Below are 19,050 nucleotides of genomic sequence, written 5' to 3' on the forward strand. Positions count from 1 at the left end.
CTTGAAGTAAATAATATACTTTTTTTGATTGAAAATCTTTACCTATGCAGCTACAGATAAAGGTTAATTTCTATCCTAACTTCATTTTCATTATCAGTGTAGCTAGATATTATAAAAGGTCAACTGTTCAGCTCTTGAACTCCAAAAAATATATTTTCTGACATTCAAAAACAAAACAAAAACAAACAAACAAACAAAAAACAACAATTGTAATTTCAGGTCAACCTGAAGCTATTTCTCTTCTGAAAGCATTGGGGACCAACCACAGAACTGCAGAGAGTGTGGGTAGAATTTTATGTTTGGGCTTCTATCCTGCAAAACTTTCAATGTTAACCCTCCCCCATGGAGGCCAAGTGGATCTGGTACTGCCCAGGGTCACAGCTCATGTCCTGATCAAGTGTCTATGCTGTGTGATGCATTCTTACCCACCAGAACATAAGCAGAAAAGAAACAAACAAAAAAGTCCTTGGGAAGCCCGTGAACTAAATGTAGACGTACCAAAAGAGTTTCAGAAGCCAGAGATGATGAGAAATCAGGAGTGGCTAGAAAAAAAAAAGCAAGGGAATGAGACTTGACCATGTGTCAAGGTTTGTCCATGGACAGTGGAGGAGTTTATGTACGTTGTAATTGCTCTATGCATAAGTGACGGGAGAGAGTACAATGGAGATGATGTGTATTAATAGGTTTAAAAGGTCTTAGTGGAAAAAAACCCACATGCTTATGAAATACAAATGCAATCTCAACACAATGATACTGATCTTGATGGTCTTCTGGGCCTCTTTCCATCTGCTGCATTTCTGCTTCCTAAATCGGCCTCCCAAAAGCACAATAATAATAATAAAAATAAATAAATCAAAAAAAAAAAAAAAAAAAAGAACACTTTTCCTTATCCAAAAGTAGCTCTGCCACAGCTAAGTACAAACCTTTCTGTTTGTATTGGGATTCCTCAGAGTGCCATGAAACAAGAAGAACATTGCTTTATTTTTCTGGAGGGGCTCTTTTCTTGCATTGTCTAAATACCTCTCCCCAGATAACCTCTCGGATGTTGGTTAGCAATGGTTTTATTAATAGGACTTCTTTCAAACTTTGCTATTACTGGCTTGTCATGCACAGAGTTATGTGTTTGATTGAGATACTGTGGGTTTATAAAAAAAGTCCCCGAGATAAGAAGCTGTGAATGACGTTCGTGGCGCCAAGGGGTGCACTTATCCTTCTTGGTCTCTCTGGGACAAAAACAGCTTAATGTCATTGTTTAGGCAAAGGGGACAGGAGCATTAAGGCCATAACTGATGCCACTGGTGACCAGGTAATGAAGCCAAGATTGGTAAAACATCAGGGAAGCTGGCATAACAATTGGTATGAAAAGGATTTAATTCAGCTGCCCGGTGTCTGCATGGAACATGAAACACAGTCCCCAGATCAGGGCAGGGGACAAGAGGAAAGAGGCCAGCAGTCAGCAGCTCTGCCTCTGATGGTGTGGGTGCTTGGCATTCATTTAGAATGTCTTTGCCCTAAAACCACAGTGGCCAACAGAAAAAAAAAAAAAAAAAAAAAAAAAAAACAGAGGAAACTTAACTCTTCTGTAGTGTCAGCATTTTAAAAGCAAGCAAACAAACAAACAATCAAGCCCCCAAGGGCGGTCATCCTAGTTTTCCTCCAATGAACTGGAAAATATGAAGCCTATCTGGGAAAGCGAAGTCGCACTTAGTCTTTTGCAGCCTCCAGCTTTGGGTGAAGAGGGATATGCTGTTGTCTGAGCTGCTGTGAAGCTGGGTACATGCCTGGGGAGATGGGTGGGTCTGGGCATCAGAGCTATTGGTGGGGGTTTTCACCAGATAGCATGCCTGCTGCAATAGACCAGCAGAAGCAGAACTGCCTCTGAGCAGGGATATGGGGCCACTGTCTGTGGCTGCAACGCACTGGGGGTCCTTTGTCCACTGATTATCTAAATCTGACCCCATTTTTACAGCCTGTCTTCTGGATGTCTCTTGTCTGGGGTCTTTGGGCAGTGGTCTTGCATACATAAGAGCCTTTGCTGTTACTGCATGGAGATGGCTTTGGTCTTGTGTGCTCCACTCCATTCTGAGGGAGAGGAGAGGGAAAACCAAACCATCTTCAATCTAAATATAGCCTGAGTTCATTCCATCCATTCTCAATGATACCTTGTGGCCAGCTAAATGATGACTTGCCTTTCCCTTCAACTCCATGGTGGTATGTGCTGAGAGAGGAGAAAATAGCAGCAGCCACCACCCACACATCTCTGCAGCTTTCTTGAGAGGAAGCCGTGCCTGGGTGGTAGGTCTGGTCAAACTCTTTGCCACTGCCCTGTCAGCTGTCATGCATGGTCCTCCAGCTCTGAGTGGTGTTTTGCTAGGGGCTGTGATTAGAGGTGAGGCATGCTCAGCCTTTCAGCTCAACCCTTCCCTTTGATCCAGCCATGCGAATTTGCAGGCATCTATTTTATTTATTTATTTATTTTTCCACTCTGGCAGTTTCTCTTAGCTTGCAGCCTACCAAAGGGCCAGCTCATGCTTTCTGGGTGGGATTCACCAGATCAGGAAAGGACATCTCCCTCTGTGCTCTTTTTGTCCTTGTTGTAGAACTGATTGATCCGCTCAGAGAAAATGAGGGCATGATCCATCTCCTCCCCAAACACACACCTAAAGCAAGTCTGATAACCCCCTTGAAGTCTCCATTACTCTCTGCTGGTATAAATGGAACTTGAGATGGCTGATACTTCTCTCTGACTACATCTAAGTGCAGCTGAGATGAATTCTTCCCCAGAAACAATCCATCACAGTGATTTAAATATGAATTGCCAACAGCTCTGGCCTTGTTTTACCCACAAGGGATATTGATGCCTAAATAAACTCAATATGCAATTAGATTCAGTCAAATTCGCAAAGATTTATATAATTAGACACACTGATTGCAAGGCCATCTGCTGACAATGCACATGTATAAATGTGTTTCCAAATGGGCATTTACTTATAATTAAAATGAGGTGTGTAGACTTGGGATAGGTGATTATAATCTTCATGAAAAAAAAAAATAATTGTGTGGATCCATGTGTGTGTTAGAAAAAGAAAGAGCATCACTGTTCTTTTGGGGACTCCTTACTAGTGTTTCCTAAATGCTTCCTTCCAGACAGCCTCCTGGCTGCTTCTTAGGCAACTATGTTATTAATTGGATTTTGTTCAAGGTAAATTGTGACCGAGAATTGCAAACAAAATGATAATCCCCTGAATGAGCTAGTTCAGATAAGGACGGAACGGGGCAGGCACAAAAGCAGTGGTCTGGTTTTCAACAATTGCAGGATTAGTCATGAGTCTTTTCTTCCAAGACCACCAGATGTTTTCTTGTTTTTCTTCTCCTGAACCAGAATATGCTCAGAAACACTATGGCATGGAGAGATAGGCAGGGCTGGGAGGGAATATGCATAGGTCCAGGGATTAGAACTGTTTCAGTGCTTAAATGAGTTACCTAAGTAATTGTCTTCTGCCATTTTATACCAAGACAGATGAAACCAGTAAATCTCTCTGCACCAAAGACCCTGTCTTCAATAGTGGCCATCTCCAGCTACTCCAGCAGCTGATGCAGGATACCGTGCAAGAGGGTCAGGGACCTTCTCAGCCACCAATCATGACAAAAAAAGCAGAGCTGCCTGGAAGGAGATCCCCATCAGCACAGAGTTACTCACTGGGCAATGTTATGTATGGGTAGAGTGAGTTTGGGGCTGTCTGCAGCTGCCCGGTAGATACTCATTTTGTCCTATCCTATAATTGCTAGCGCTCCTTGTGCGGCTCAGGGTATCTGGAGACAGAAAACCACCTGGGAGCTGTCCACAGAGAGCCTAGTGGAAGAAAGAAATAACAGAATAATAGAATCATAGAATATCCTGATTTAGAATTGGTGTTGCCATGCCATGTCATGGATGTCCTGGCAGCAGGGATAGAGAGCTACAGCAGTTCCACCCTTTATAGTGAGAAATCCCAACTAGATGATGAAGGGTTGTGTCACGTTGTATTTCACTTTGAGTGAAGAATGAAATTTATACTACGATGCTGGCTGCTTTGCTGGCAAAGAATAAAATATGGTATTAAACAATGAGAGGTGGACAGCTCCAAAAAGAAAAGTAGATCCCCAATATATTTATATGTGTATATTTCCATGCAAATTTGCGCATATCAAAATACAGTTTCTCTTCATCTATGTATTTACCATAAAGTCATTCTGTCAGTCTTCTTGCTTTACAGGAATATCCCCATCAACATAGATGCCAATTATGTTGATATTCCACAAGAGACAGGTGTAGCTGACTCCCTGTAGGCAGAAAAAAATATTTACTGGGGGGAGTGGAGCTTTTCTTTTAGAGCATCAATCTCCCTGCTTCTCTGACAAATTTATTTGGAAGGAGGTAAAAACTGCACAAGTTATATAAAAATATAAAAATATATAATATATAATATAAAAATATAAATATATAATGTAAATATTATATTAAAAAGTTAAGACCACATCCACAAGCAAGGAATTGATTAGAAGGGGTGCATCCAAGGGCACCATCCTTCCCTTTAGGGTGTTAATGTCTGGGTTTTATTTTTTCTTTCCAGCCATCTTATGCAATTTATTGTAATTATATGTGGTAAACTGTGCCTTGTCACATCTGTCAGCAGCAGACTGGTTATAGCAATGGACTCTGGAGAGGACATCAGTGGTAGGGGAGTAAGTAAGGATAGGGGAAAGAGGTTACAGAAGAAACACAGGAGAAGGAAAAGAATGGAAAAAGGGTATCTGCAGCTGTTTTGTGCTAAAGGTGGGGCTGATTGGTAAGGAAAAATAGAGGAGGAAAGAAGAGATATCTACAGGTTCTATAAAATTATTTTATTGGATTTATGCCTCCGTCATTTCAAGCATCCGTACAGGGATATTAAGCAAGGGCTCTCCTTATTTGCTTCATTTTTCTGTTTTCATCTGCTTGTTATTTTTTGTCTCTTTCAGGTTGAATTCACCCCTGATCAGATTGAAGGTGAGGAAGATTTGTTTCTCTTCTATGCAGAGTAAATGCCATCATTGGGAGGTGCTGAAGTGCACTGGGAAGTACATGAGTGTGGGTATTGGAGCTCCCTTGAGATAGCTGTGCTTTAACTCATGGTTCTGTCCCTATCCTGTCCCTCCTCCAAATCCTCTGTTATGTTGGTCAAAGGAAAAGGAGGAAAGTCATGCTCCGTGCAAATTAGGCACTTATTTCACTAAAGGAAACATCAGCTCCTCTGCCAAGGAGGCAAACTCAAAAATGAAATAAACAATTCACCCCTCCAAACCTCAGTCCAAAGATATGCTTTTTAGTTAAGAAAACCCACCAATAAAATATAAGTACTTTCAAGAGAAAGTCTCCTGACCATGCTTTTGAGAACTTTTCCCTGTATTCAATCAGAATTTAATTTGTTACAGTTTTGTGACAGCTCTCCAGAAACCATCAAATAATGACAGTGATGATGGTTTTTCTTTCAAAGGAAAACATCAGCATTAGTTTCTGAGCCCTTTGCCCCAGCCCAAGAAAATGATACTGAAACCTCATGCATGAAGTCCTGGGAACACTATTTGCTGCAGCTGTCCTCTTTTCCCTCAACTACCAGTCCGCTTGTTACTTAAAGGATAATTGATAGATGGAGTCAAACATCTGGCAGAGTTTTGCTTTGGTCTCTAAACCCTTGGAAGAGCTTGGTAGAGCCTATGAAAGATGGTATCAGAAAATGAATTAATGAGAACAAATGAAAAAAAAAATCACAGACCATCCAGTCAGGTTGATTCAGAGAAAGGAGATATAGAAGGAAGGATTTTTTGAACTGGAACCAAATGTCTTAATGCCTCAGAGACTGAGGCTTTGCTACAAACTTCCAATATTACCTTGGGATTTTCAATCCCCACTTCATGACTTTAGTTCTGATCTTCTAACAACAGGTCAAAAATAACTCATGATTGAAGGCAACTACTAGTTTTGAGGAAACTTCCCCTTTTCCAGTCCCAAAATCATGGGAGAATGACAGGAGAGGCCTAGTTCTGAGCCACAAACCTTTGAGCTATTCCAGCATCACAGAACAGCTGGATTGCTGATCAGACAATGCCTTGGGGATTGGATAGGACCCTCCTAGTGTCTATACTTTATTTCTCCTCCCCTGAGGAGAATAAGCTCTAGAGGCTCAATCAGAAACTCTGAAAATAATAGGACAATTCTGGGGAAAAAAAAAAAAAAAGCAATCAGCTCATTGAAATGGCTTGGAAAAGGCAAATCTGGAACAATTCCAGGGCTGCCATAGAAGGTAGAAAGTCTGGAGCAGATGTAGAATATCTCTAGAAACAGAAATGTGCATTTGCTTTCTTTACAGCAGCCTCTGCTGCCGTGTGATGTATCTGTACACACTGAGCAAAGCTGGGAATCTGGGATTTGTGAAATAGGATATCCTTGTAGCATCAAAGGGAAAGCCATGAGGCAGGAAGCAGATAACATCATCCGTGTGAAAAATGCGGGGAGACCTGCATGTCAGCCACAGCAGGATAACAGAAAGTTATATTGTGTACTAGCACCAGGGAATGACACTAAACACACCTACAGTTAACCCCACAGATGTTTCATCAGTTCTGCCGTGAATCACTGGAAAGAGTGCTTAACGGTCTGAATGTCACCTGGGGAATGAGCTGAAAAGCACTACTTATCTGTCAGTTCCTCAATGCCTTTCCTCTCTGTCTCTTCTGGTTCTTTTTTTTTTTCTTTTTTTTTTTTTTTTCCTTTTTTTTTCTTTTTTTTTTTTTTTCTCTCCTCTCCTTAGCTTGACCTTTAGAAAGTTCTTGGGTTCATACAGGAGGAGGAGACACAAAGATTGCTTGAAGATAGACAGATACTCACTCCTAGATAGAGTTCAGATGCTTCAGGTGTGGCATTATATCTGTGGCATGGCCCACAGCTGCTCCCAGGTTGTCCCTAGCATGCACTGTCCTCTATGCTGGTGTGCACCTTTGAAAACCTTGTCAGGAAGTGAGCTACCAGTTTTACGAAGTGGGCAATCATCATCCCAGTTCTTGAGACTGTTTTATTTTGTGTTAAAAACACAGGTCAGGAAACAAACACCACTTGCCATAATATATAGCTGTTATACTGGCTGCTGGCCAGACTTGAGAAGTGGGACTCATGGGAGCTCTAGATTATTGCCTTTTCAATTTGTTTTCTCCTCCCCATTCTCTCCTTTCTCAGACTTACAATATCTCTATCTCTCCCTTTCTTCTACATTTCACTTGCAATATTTTTGTACTGAGTTCATTTTCAGATCTGTATTGCACTTTTAGGTCTGTCAAACTTTTTGGAGAAAGTCATCAGGAGGTCAAAGTCACCTGTCATACCTTTATGGTGTTTATTAATAATGATAATAATGATAATAATGATGATAATAATGATAATAATAATGATAATAATGATAATGATAATGATAATAATAATAATAATAACAACAACAACAATAATAATAATAATAATAATTTCTTTTTCTTTTTAACCCTCTACTGTATAATAACATTATCTCTCTGTTTACCAGATGGGGATCTAGCTGTCTCACTAGGACTAGATACTTACCCGTTAGTCAGTTGAAATTAGCTCAATATGAAATCCACACTATATATTAGATATTGCTGATTCCATGGTGGAGAACAAAGAGATAACACACTTTTTTAAGGCCTTTCCAATCTGTACCCTCTAGGATACTGTGAACCTGTTTCTTTTGCTAAGGAAAAGATGCTGCTGTGCCAGACTTATTTCGCTGCAAGGAGTCAGTGCTAGGGTAACCCCCCAGATGTTACCATCAGAGGAGGAAGGATGGTCTTTGGGTGAAGCCACGTGTTACATATCCATCCTTACATTTCCTCCTGCCTACCCTGCCAGTGAGGTTCAGTGGTTCTGGCAATGTATATTTATTAAACTGAATTCCTGGCCTCTTCTGAAAAGAGAAGAATATGAGCTATTCAACTGAGAAGATAGGTAGTAATTAGGCATATGAAAATATAAACTGCTCCTGCCAGTGGTTTAATGGCTAGCGAGAGGACAAAGGAGACCATAGCTGTGCTGGTTTCATTGCTTTGATGGAAACTTGCATTAAGCCAGCAAATGCAAAAGCAAATAAAAAAATAAAAGCAGAAAGGCTTCTGCATGTTGACAAAATGGAGTTTCCAAGCCCACAGGCCAATGCTCTGGTCAGAGATGATTACGTCTGAATTTAAATTGAGAGAGAGACGTGAGCTGTCAGTGACTGTGAGGAACTGTGAGCCTTTGGGAGGTGGAGCAAAGGGTGCTCAGGCAGCTGGGATCCTGGATTAGGTAGGTGGCAGGCAGATGAGTAACTACTGTGTTTCCCATCCACCTTGGCTGCTGAGACCCCCAAGGAAATGAGATTGCTCAGAGTGGGCTCTGTCCCCCTTCTCCTGTCAGCAAGGAGCCCTTGAAAATCCACTATTGCCCTCTGCTGGAGTGAGGGCTGCTGGTGGGACCTGGGCTCCAGCTGGGGACAGGGGAGGCCAAGATCCTCTGAGAGAGAGGCAGGGAGAGAAAACAAGGGAAAGCAGAGAGCAGAATGCAAAGAAAACAAGGGGAGTGTTGATTAATCTGAAATGAGAAGATTGGATACCTCCTTGAAAGTATTGGATGAGGAAGGAAATGAATAGGATATGAATGGAATGATAAAAATGAAAAAGAAGGGAGGAAGGAGGGAGGGAGGAAAAACAGCAGCATTGGAAGAAAGGAGGAGAAAGGGAAATAAGAAGATAAAGAAAGAACAGGGAGAAGGGAATAATCAAGAGGATAAGGAATCGAGAAGAGAAAGATGGAGAAAATCCAGTGTGCAGAATAAGTGGCTGAATAAATGAATTAGTCAAGATCTAGGAAAGAACGATAGCCTTGTGTTCGGAGAGTGGCAGGAAAAATTCAGAAGAGTAACAGCAGGACAAGGTGCAGATTCAGGGATTCCCAGCTTAAATCCAAAGGGATATTTGTGATCACTCATAGACCACGCACCATGCAGTGTGTTTGGTAAAGGACAGCAGCTTGCACCCTGAGCTGCTCCTGTCTGCAACGTGTCTGCAGCTCCAGAAGGGAGAGGCAGACCTGGGCAACTCGAGTGTCTGAGGGTCTACCCTGGCACTCTGCCTGCCCCCATTAATTAGTGGAAGAACAGGGATCCTCTCCCATGCCACTGCTCTTGTCAGGGTATTTCTGCTTGCAGGGTTAAAGGACTCAGTCTTTGGGTAGAAGAGACGAGGATATGCCCACAAAGATGTAGCAGAGGAGGTCTGGCTGTCTTTCAAGGGAAGGGCTCTGCTTGGGCACAAAACGGGAAGCAGGCAAGTGTGAAAGCACTGGAGAGAAAGATTGCATTTCCACATATGAGATCTGGTCTGGGCTCAGTAGCTGACAACCAAACCCGAATTTTCCAGACACAATTGGATCTGGTGCTGGGAGAAAGAAAAATCAGAGGATTCTTTGAGATCTGTTCCTTGGCATTATTAAACATAAGCGACCAATTACAAGTTTTCAATATACATTCACGTTCCCCCACCAACAACATACCGTTGTGTGATTATTCCACTAATTGATCATGGCATATCATGTTACCTGCTAATGTAGGTGCTCCTTCATCTGTGGGCTGTCAGTGCTCTCCAAGTGTGTAATGCTGAATACAATATCCAGTTAGCTCAAGAGCAGAACTGCTACTGAATTCTGTGCCATCCTCACTGCTCCTGCTGAACTGGAAAGATCTCAAGGCCAACCATCTCTGTGAGGTTTTCTGCACTTTCTGATGTTCACTAAGACGGAAATACCATGAGAAAAGCATTTGACCTCTCTGATTCCATTCTCTGGTTGAACCGGAAAATGCAGGGGAGGAGGAACACAAACATTGCTGATAACAGTGACAGCAAAGCTCATCAAACTTGTTCCCAAATTGCAAAATAAAGGGGTTACACTGAGTTAATTAGGGGGAAGGTCTAGGCTTGCTTTGACTTAATCTGACAGAACATGGCATGCATTTCTTTCTATCTTTTTGTCTTTCAGAATTTAAGGAAGCCTTCTCACTCTTTGACCGGACTCCCAAATCTGAGATGAAAATCACATACGCACAGTGCGGAGATGTCTTGAGAGCTTTGGGGCAGAATCCAACCCAGGCTGAGGTCATGAAAGTGCTTGGCAGACCCAAACCAGAAGGTTGGTGTCCTCTGTCTTCATTTTGAAAAAGATCTTTCCAAGAATTAATAATGAAGCTGATGAGGTCTTCTTTTTTTAATGGAAAGATTAAATGTGAAACACTGAAGGGTATGGAACAGCTTCTAAAAATCTGTAGCAGAAAAGTAGTGAAGGAAAAAATAGATCTGTCTGTCAATATAATTGTCTCATTTTAGGAGACTGAATTCATTTGATGGCCAATGTGTGTTAATACATTTTACAATTACATATTTTCACCTTTTGAAATTGCTTTGCTGACAGACATTCACTTGTGTTTACTAAAAACTCAGATACTTTGAAGACACCTAAAGAAACAAAAGGATAGATTGAAAGTAAGGACACAGTTTGTTCTAGCAAAGTATATGTTAGATGCACTGTAATGACTGCGATTATATTTCTCTTCAACATTCACCATGCACAGGATATGTGTTCAGAGCAAAGGAAATCTCTCCTGGACCATATCCACATTCAGGCATATTCTAGATGACTTCTCCATCTCTTCCTTTTGCTGAGGTTAGTGGGAACTGACAATTAGGCCCATATTCAACAACTGGCATGTGTCAGGATATGGAAATGGCACAGTGGCGGGTGGGACAAGCAGTCAAAAGGGACTATAACATCCAGTGTTGCTCTTGGAAGGCAAAGAATCAGGAAAACAGGACTCACAGACCCAGTCCTGCCATCCTGTATTCACTCTGAAGTTCCTGTCCCAGTATGGTTTTAAACACCTCTGTTTTACAGAGATGTAAAGCAAAGATGATTTCATATCAGGATTGGCCTCCTCTTTTATTGTCTTTTGCTTAGGTTCATATTTTTATGTTGCATTAAAAGCTTTAAAATTCTAACTCCACTTTCTGTCCTTGCCATTTACATATGTCAGATACTAGGAGATATCCATTTATTGGTCTGTTAAAAACATATTTTTGTCCTTGCCGGAACTCTTTTTCCATCTCTGACTATCCGTTACTCCATCTGTACTTATAATATTCCTATGTGCTTCTCTCACTTTTAGCCAGAATTTATTGCCATGATTCTCCTACTCCTGTTACCTGCCCATGGTGTATGCCCCAGCTCTCCCAGAATCCTCCAAAACTTTAATTTCCATCTGTGTCTTTCTAGACATGAACTCCAAGATGATTGACTTTGAAACCTTCCTGCCCATGCTCCAGCATATTGCCAAGACAAAAGACACGGGCACCTATGAGGACTTTGTGGAAGGTCTGCGTGTGTTCGACAAGGAGGGAAATGGAACAGTGATGGGAGCTGAACTCCGCCACGTTTTAGCTACTCTGGGTAAGGTGAACCTTATCCAATTTCATCACCCAGGTCTTTCCCATACAGCTTGTGGCGATTTTTCTGCTCAAAATGACTGGGCAAGACTTCAGTCATTATATTGTCCTCAGACATAAAGACAAAAATAAAAATAAAATTATCCAAACAATGGAAAACCCATCTATTCCTACAATATATGTCTCCATTTTTCTGCACCTTTTTAAACTGTCATGTATTTAACAGAATTGTCTCTGAAATTCAAAAGCTCTGTTTTTAAAGGAGGAATCAGTATTTCACTGTCTTCTCAAATCCTGACTTCAGAAACTCTGTTTTTCATGAATAGTGACGAAAACAGCATGAATAACAGTCAGAAAATTTAATGTAACTTAATGACAGGTTTCAAATTTGGATTAGAAGGCACTTAAATGTTGTCATCTGAATTCAGTAAGCATTTCTCAAGATCAGCCTTTTCTAGTAGGGTTTGTCCACTATTTTTAAAAAAGGATGACCTATTTTAAAAGAGATTTGACTTAGATAAAAGGATTTCAGCAATCAGTTTTGACCTGGGATATTGATTCAAAAAGACAAATCTTTTATGCTCAGGGATTTCCATTCCATGACACATGTTTCTCTGTTGACATATGTAATAATAATGCTATAAAAAGTAATGTTATATTCATTTTCATCACTGATACTTTTGAATCATTTTGGGAATCAAATTCAGTGATGACCAAAAAAAAAAAAAAAAGAAAGAAAGAAAAACAAGACAACAACAAGAAATCCTCACCACCACCTACAGCAACAACAACAATAACAACAAAAAGTCAGGACTGATATCCTACCTAAGCTTACATTAGGCAATGTAACCATTCTTGGCAGTTTTGATAGTTTCACTGCACTAAAAGAAATGACTTTGAAGTTGTCCTTCTGTTTCCAATAATCCAGAATAACGTGGCAATATCTGATTTTCCAACATTTTTAGGAAGTATTTCAATCTGAAAGACAATTATATTTAGAATGGTATTTTTTAGTATTGCTCAAATCCTAGGCACAACCAAGTATTCTGTAAATTTGCATGTTTTTCTGTTTGATTTTGAACAAATCAGTTGAATTTTCAGAGGTTTATATCAGCTGAGGACTTGTTCCTCTGTGGCAGAGATCAATGATGTAAAAGCAAAACATAAGTAGTAGGACACATCCAATGAACTTTATTTTCATTTCTAATATTTCAGCTGATATTACCTTAAAATGTTTCCCATGCCTTTTTAGAAGTCATTTGATCTTGTCAGTGCTTAATATCAGAATAGAGAGTTCTATTGGATTGATTCCTCTGTTCAAGCAGAATGAAGCCTTATGGGTAAATACGTGCCTAATATTTAGATAATTAAATTAAATTAAATGGATCATTCATTCAATTCAGAGATCCCCAAACTGATCTTGGAATATTCCTGAATCACAGAATCACAGAACCTCAAACTCATAGGCATACTAGAGAGTGACTTTACTGAGAATTTGTTTAGTGAGGACTTGGTTAAGGACTGACAAAAGCCTTAAGGATTTGGCACTTAGAGAAAGCCTATTCTTAGAAGAAAGAGTATGTGGGTTTCCATACTTATTCTGTCTGTTTTCAGATCTAATTTTCTCAGTTTGCAATTTCAAAAGAAGCTTTCCTAGCAGTCAGCACCACAAATTAGCTGAAGAGAATTTCTCCCATATTTCTGTCTCACTCTTTTGTATTCTCTGGTTCTTTGAACTGTTCTTTAGAAATGCTTTAGAAGGGCTCAGAGGTACTCAAGAGTCATTTTGCTTTCCCCCCAGGTGAAAGGTTGACTGAAGAGGAAGTTGATAAACTAATGGCTGGTCAGGAAGATGCCAATGGTTGTATCAACTATGAAGGTAGGTAAAACCAGTCTGGTCTGAACAGTGGTCATGTACTAGAAGGTTTTGTTGCAATTTTTTCTGTGAAGACTTAAATCCAAGGAAAATCTTGCTCCCATAATAAGTATGCATGCTTTTCCAGATTTTAGATTAATTGAGACTCTATAGTTCACCTGATGTGTTGTATCTGTAGTAAGTTTACTTGCATTTTCCATAGCTGAATAGCCAAGGCCTTTTCAGGAAGCAGGCATAGGTCTTATTTTGATTTTTTTTTTTTTTCTTCCCTATTTTTAATACCTACACCCAATATTTCCTTGTCTTCTCAAAATCAGGTACTCTGTTGAGAGCTCCCTACAGAAAATCATTAAATTTTCTTTCAAAATCTCAGCAAAAAATAAAATAAAATAAAATAATATATATATATATTTATATATCCAAGGATCTTCATTGGTCCTCTGACCTAGGAATTCTACAAGACCTTCCAAAGACCTTTCAGTTTATTTCACTGCTTGTAGAAAACCTGAATGAAAAGATTTTTTCATGAGTAAATGGACCATGTTTCTCTCATGCATCTTGCAAGTATACTTGCTTCAGGCTCTTCATTACAATACAATATTCTAGTAAAGATCATGAACACATGATCTTCATGTTACTGTACACTTTTGAGTCCTTCTTTGAAGGTTACCTAGTGACTGAATGCTGTATTGTCTGGTGATTCAACTGGTCTGTCATCTTCATGGTGTCTGTTATGTTTTTGCTTGGTGCTCTCCTTTGTTTTACAGATGCTAGTGATCTGATCCAAGGGAAACCTCTCTTATAAGTAGCCAATAAGTAGATATCTGTAGATTTAGCCAACCCAAAAGACCCGTGAACTTATGGCAAATTCAGAGAAATTAATTGTAGAGCCAGATTATTGGGAAGGAAAAAAATATGCTGCAGTAAGTGTTTCTCTCTTTCCTTTTGAATTTCAAAGTCATGAGTACTTTTTTAATGATGAATGCTTTTTCAAAATGCAAAAAATCAAACCCAAACCCAAAACCTTTTGCAAAAAAAAAAAACAAAAACACCAAAAAACACCACCACCAGAAAAAAAAAAAAAAAAAAAAAAAGCACACAACCAAACATCAACAACAATCACAAAACAATTCCATTTGGCTTTGAAATGACTTGTTTGTTTCTAAGCCTGAATTCACTTGCAGAGGTATAGTCACAATACCTAACTAGGTGACCTATTGTGTGTTCTGAAAGTTCACTCCAGAGCTACTTTCAGTGCCCCCTGCCCTAGTATTAATGTGCTGAAACCTTGCAAGATGATGACCCAAAATTTCTCATGGTTGTATACTTTGGAAAGACAGTACCATACTGCAGCCAGAGCTAAGGGATTAAGCAAGCTATGGGTTGACAAATGTTCCTTTTCACTGGCTACTTAGTGCTGACTACCCTGCACTGTAATATATATTATCTTAAGGATTTACAAATCATTTAGCACCAAGGTATCTGGAGTGTTATTTACAAAGTGATGATGTCTTCATTACATCAGAGGAAGCAAGAAGAATGAATTTAAATAATGACTTAACTGATATATGTGGGACCTTAATGGGTTTAATGAAGGGGAGTTGATACATGATCCTGCTCTTTCTCTTGTTTCCAGCTTTTGTGAAACATATCATGGCTAACTGAATACCAGGTAAGTCTCTTCTGTACTGTTTTCATATCCTATTATTTTGGTTTTGGCATCTGAGATAGGCTGGGGGAATGCGTAAATGATTAATCCAGGAGTGTGAATATTTTCAACATGTACTATAAGGAAGTAGATCAAGAAAAATAGAAGAGTTTCTTCATCCTATCAAGTGCACAGCAAATCAGTAAACTTTATGAAATTGTCTGGTGAATCTGGACACCTTTGTTTTAGAAGTTCAACATAATATATCCTAAAAGGATTTGATTTCCAAAGAAAAATGCCCATTCCCTGATGATTAACCAGAAACTTTAAAGGATTTGCATTTTGATGTCCACTTACAAGGATCTGCTCCTAGACTTTTCCTAAAAATGCAATGAGATAGAACCGAGCTGACTAGAGAAAGAGTGGGCAAAAAATATGAAGACAAATAGATAAGCAGTAATGCATGCCTATGTCTCTGAGCCTACTCTTGGAGGGTAATTATTGGTCTTCCATAAATCTGGCTCCCAATCTCTCCTGGCAAATGGATTGGTTTTCCAGGAAAAGACATGAGCTTTGTCCAGCATATCTTCTGACTTTATTCGGTAGTGTTCTCCAAACCACAGTGCCATTAAGGGTATCTCAGTCTCACCATTGCAAATGAGCTGAACTTCATTTCCAGTATTGTCTGGTCACCGTTTATTTTTATATTCCTGGAAAAGGTGCCAGCTGTTTTGAAATGGCATTTGCCACTGTTTACCTCGGTTTAGCTCTTGGGGAAGGGCTGACCTGAGAGTTAACCGACTCTATCTATTCTGCAAAGTGTCTGATAAAGTGGAAAAGGCAGTGGCTTCCTCTAGATTCATTCTGGGTTATTTTTCTTCTTCTTTGGTTTATTTTTCTACTCAGTCTTGACCAGGCCTGGTTTTATTTTGCTTTTGGAGCTGACATTATCCCATCCCACTGAGACCTGTCTCCTGTGTGGTGACTTCTGATTATGCTCACTGGCACCCTAGGGACTGAGTTAAGTAAGAGTCAAATCCAGGACTTTGGGACATTTGATCCAAGATATAATTGACCAAAATGTAAACTGTCTAAAAAGCTTACTGCTTTTTCTTATTATGGTCCAGTTTTCTTTTTTAAAAACATTTATCTTCTCTGAACATACACACAGTTTTCCAGCATTAGATCCCAGTTTTCAGTTCTGGACTGGCCCACAGCCATAGTGGGTATTCCCACAGTTAGCATTATCCTTGCTTATTGTTTAGAGATATTTTCAATCCTTAATCCTTTCCTAAATCCATTGCCATGGGGTATTCCCATTATGATGCCAAATCACCTAAGGCAGCGTCTGCCACTGAAGAAAAGTGAGCAGTGTTATGCTGTAAAGTTGGCAAGAGGCTGGGAGCTGCAGAACAGGGTCCAGAAAGTGTGTCTTGGCTTGTGATGGGTTTGGAGAGGAAGCTGAGAGCTCCCTGATTCATCGAGAACCAATGTGCCACTGATTTGCCAATCAGCCATGATGAGCATCTTTCAGGGGTGACATCTTCCACTCCCTGTTGTGTTGCTGTTGGCATGTTTAGAGGAAGATAAATGCAGTCTTTACCCTTGAAATGCTGATGGCCTTTGCCATAGAGCATATAACAAACAAATCCCAAAACTCTGACTTTGAACTAAGTCGGACTATGGTTCTCGGTTCAATAATATAGTGGTTTATGTTTCCAGGTCTGTTCACATACTAGTTGAAAGTTAGATCTGTATTCTAATATAAGAACTGAACTATGTCTTTCTGTTTCTTTATTTTCTGAGCATAGTTATTGTGACTACACTGTATTGACTTTACTTATATACAACCAGCAAAAATACCCTAGTTAACTTTAAACATGTAAGCTCAAGTAGCAGAGCAGTACAGGTGGAGAGACAGCCCACACTGTGTTCGCAGTGGCTCAATTAGTGTCACACCTATAGGTTCATGGTGTTTGAGATATTCCAAGTGACTGAGATACCCATGGCTTCACAGATATGATTCAGAGCCCACGACAGATCTGTGTCTGCTGGAATAACAACTGGAGGCCAGGCAGGGTACTCTGGAATATCTCAGGAGTCTCTAGGTGCCAAGGTGTTGGGACGTGAATTTTGCTCTGTGGCTTGAACTCATGTGACTGTAGGAGAAATCCTGGAATATGCCAGAATTTGTCTGGCTGACATCATCTTCCTTGGCTCCCATCAGCTTAGGATGCCTACAGAAAGGCTCAGTTTCCAGACTTAAAGGAGATCCAGTGAGATGGAGCATGCAGAGTGAGTCACCTCATTCAAACACGAGACATAGATGCTGAGTCCAGCTGCCAGTACAAAGAAGGAAAATTTTCCATGGAGCCTAATGCATATTTCCCTTCTGCGTAGGGATATTCTAAATAGAAGTAGGATAAACTGTCTAGTGGCTCAGGAAGTGGACTGTTTATTTATTTATTTATTTATTTATTTATTTATTTATTTTTGTAAACCTAAGTCTTTACCCTAGCCTCACATCTGGCACGTTTCTATCACCTTTCTATATTACTGCTTCCCATGTTTCATCCGTCATTTGCATGTTGAGGTTAAGACTGCAGGGTTGGGAATGACTATAGATTTTTTGTCATGTGTGATCTCTGAGGTCAGCTGGCATCTTCATAGGGCAGAGACTCTCATCTGCAGGCCATGCTGCCTATAAGCTGATTACAGATATATTAAGATGACCAAGGCTGATTCATGATAGTGTTTGTTTCCGTTTTCTTCCTCTGATGCTTAAAAATAACTTCAATTTTAGGACAAGACAGGCACTGAGAACCCCAGATGCTGGCCTTGGATTTCGATGTATTGGAATGTCTTCTCATTTTTCAGCCCAGATTCCCATTACAGAGCTACAAAATGTACCGTCCCTGAAGTTATTTGGATAAATGTTTTTTGTTTTTTTTGTCTTGTTTCTTCATGGGAAGAGGATGGCCTTTGTGGAGATTCAATACACTCAGGAAACTGCAGAAGCATGGAATCTGAACCTTGAATACCTGGGCATTGTCTTTTATTTTTTTTTCTGTTATGGAATATAAACAGCAATTTTTTTTAAGAGGGAGGGGAGAAAAGGGAGAGCAAATTTTTGTCACTAAGTCAATCAAAAAATGTATTTGTCACTTCTATACCATTCTCTCCCTTCCTCTCTTCCTTCCAAAACAACTGGACCTTTCTTTTTGTTTTTATTACATTTGTAAAAAAAAACATCTGTAAGAGAGTAAGGGAGAAAAGAAACTAGAACAACTGTGTAAATCTCATGAGTGCAAGGAATACTCTTGGCCTTTGGTGAAAAGTGGCAAAAATAGAATATCCATCAATCAGCAACAAATGCAAAATTTTTCATACGTTTCTCAGCTTTGGAAAATACCACCTTTAATATGTGTGATGTAAAAGGAAAAACAAAACAAAACAACAACAACAACAAAAAACAAAGATGTATGAAATGTATGCTAAAATGGATCCCTTCTCTGTTCTCCACAAGGATATCTTCCCATTTCAACAGTCTGGCTTATGAAACGAGTAAAATGTCTTTCCCAATACAAACTGGAAATTGTTCTGATATACGTCTCAGTCCTGTAGCTTCGTGCATTAAAATATGGGATTATTTGTCTCCTGGTTTCATTGTTGTTTCTGCGTCTGTGTGAGGAAAGGGGAAATAGGAAAAAAATGCTTTTGGGAAAAACCTCAGTAGAGGCAAAGGAAAACTGAGAAGCATGAAAACAAACAAACAAACAAACAAACAAACAAACAAAAAAAAAAAAAACAGAATAAGTTGGCTCATTTTGCTGGGGGAGAATCATTTGAAAAGGAAAAACAACAACAACAACAACTAAAATCAACCATTATGTCCTTTGGTGGGAAAAAAATAAAAGAATACTGAAGCTGGTACAGTTCATTAGGAAATAACAAAAAATCCAAATTAACAACACTC

At 39.7% G+C, this 19,050-nt stretch overlaps 1 protein-coding gene across 1 annotated transcript in view; it reads left to right on the forward strand.

Moving 5' to 3' along the window:
- The window catches only part of MYL3 (myosin light chain 3), a 35,489-nt gene extending 16,760 nt beyond the window's left edge, over nucleotides 1-18,729 (forward strand). Inside the window, exons 2-7 of the mRNA XM_084510857.1 lie at nucleotides 5,002-5,029; nucleotides 10,094-10,243; nucleotides 11,381-11,554; nucleotides 13,352-13,429; nucleotides 15,063-15,098; nucleotides 17,878-18,729. Coding sequence (XP_084366983.1) covers nucleotides 5,002-5,029; nucleotides 10,094-10,243; nucleotides 11,381-11,554; nucleotides 13,352-13,429; nucleotides 15,063-15,091 — 459 coding nt within the window. The 3' untranslated portion in view covers nucleotides 15,092-15,098; nucleotides 17,878-18,729. The remainder of the gene's footprint in view (nucleotides 1-5,001; nucleotides 5,030-10,093; nucleotides 10,244-11,380; nucleotides 11,555-13,351; nucleotides 13,430-15,062; nucleotides 15,099-17,877) is intronic.
- The last annotated feature ends 321 nt before the right edge of the window (nucleotides 18,730-19,050 follow it).

This window comes from Aythya ferina (assembly GCF_964211825.1).
Source record: "Aythya ferina genome assembly, chromosome: 2".
Classification (NCBI taxonomy): domain Eukaryota; kingdom Metazoa; phylum Chordata; class Aves; order Anseriformes; family Anatidae; genus Aythya; species Aythya ferina.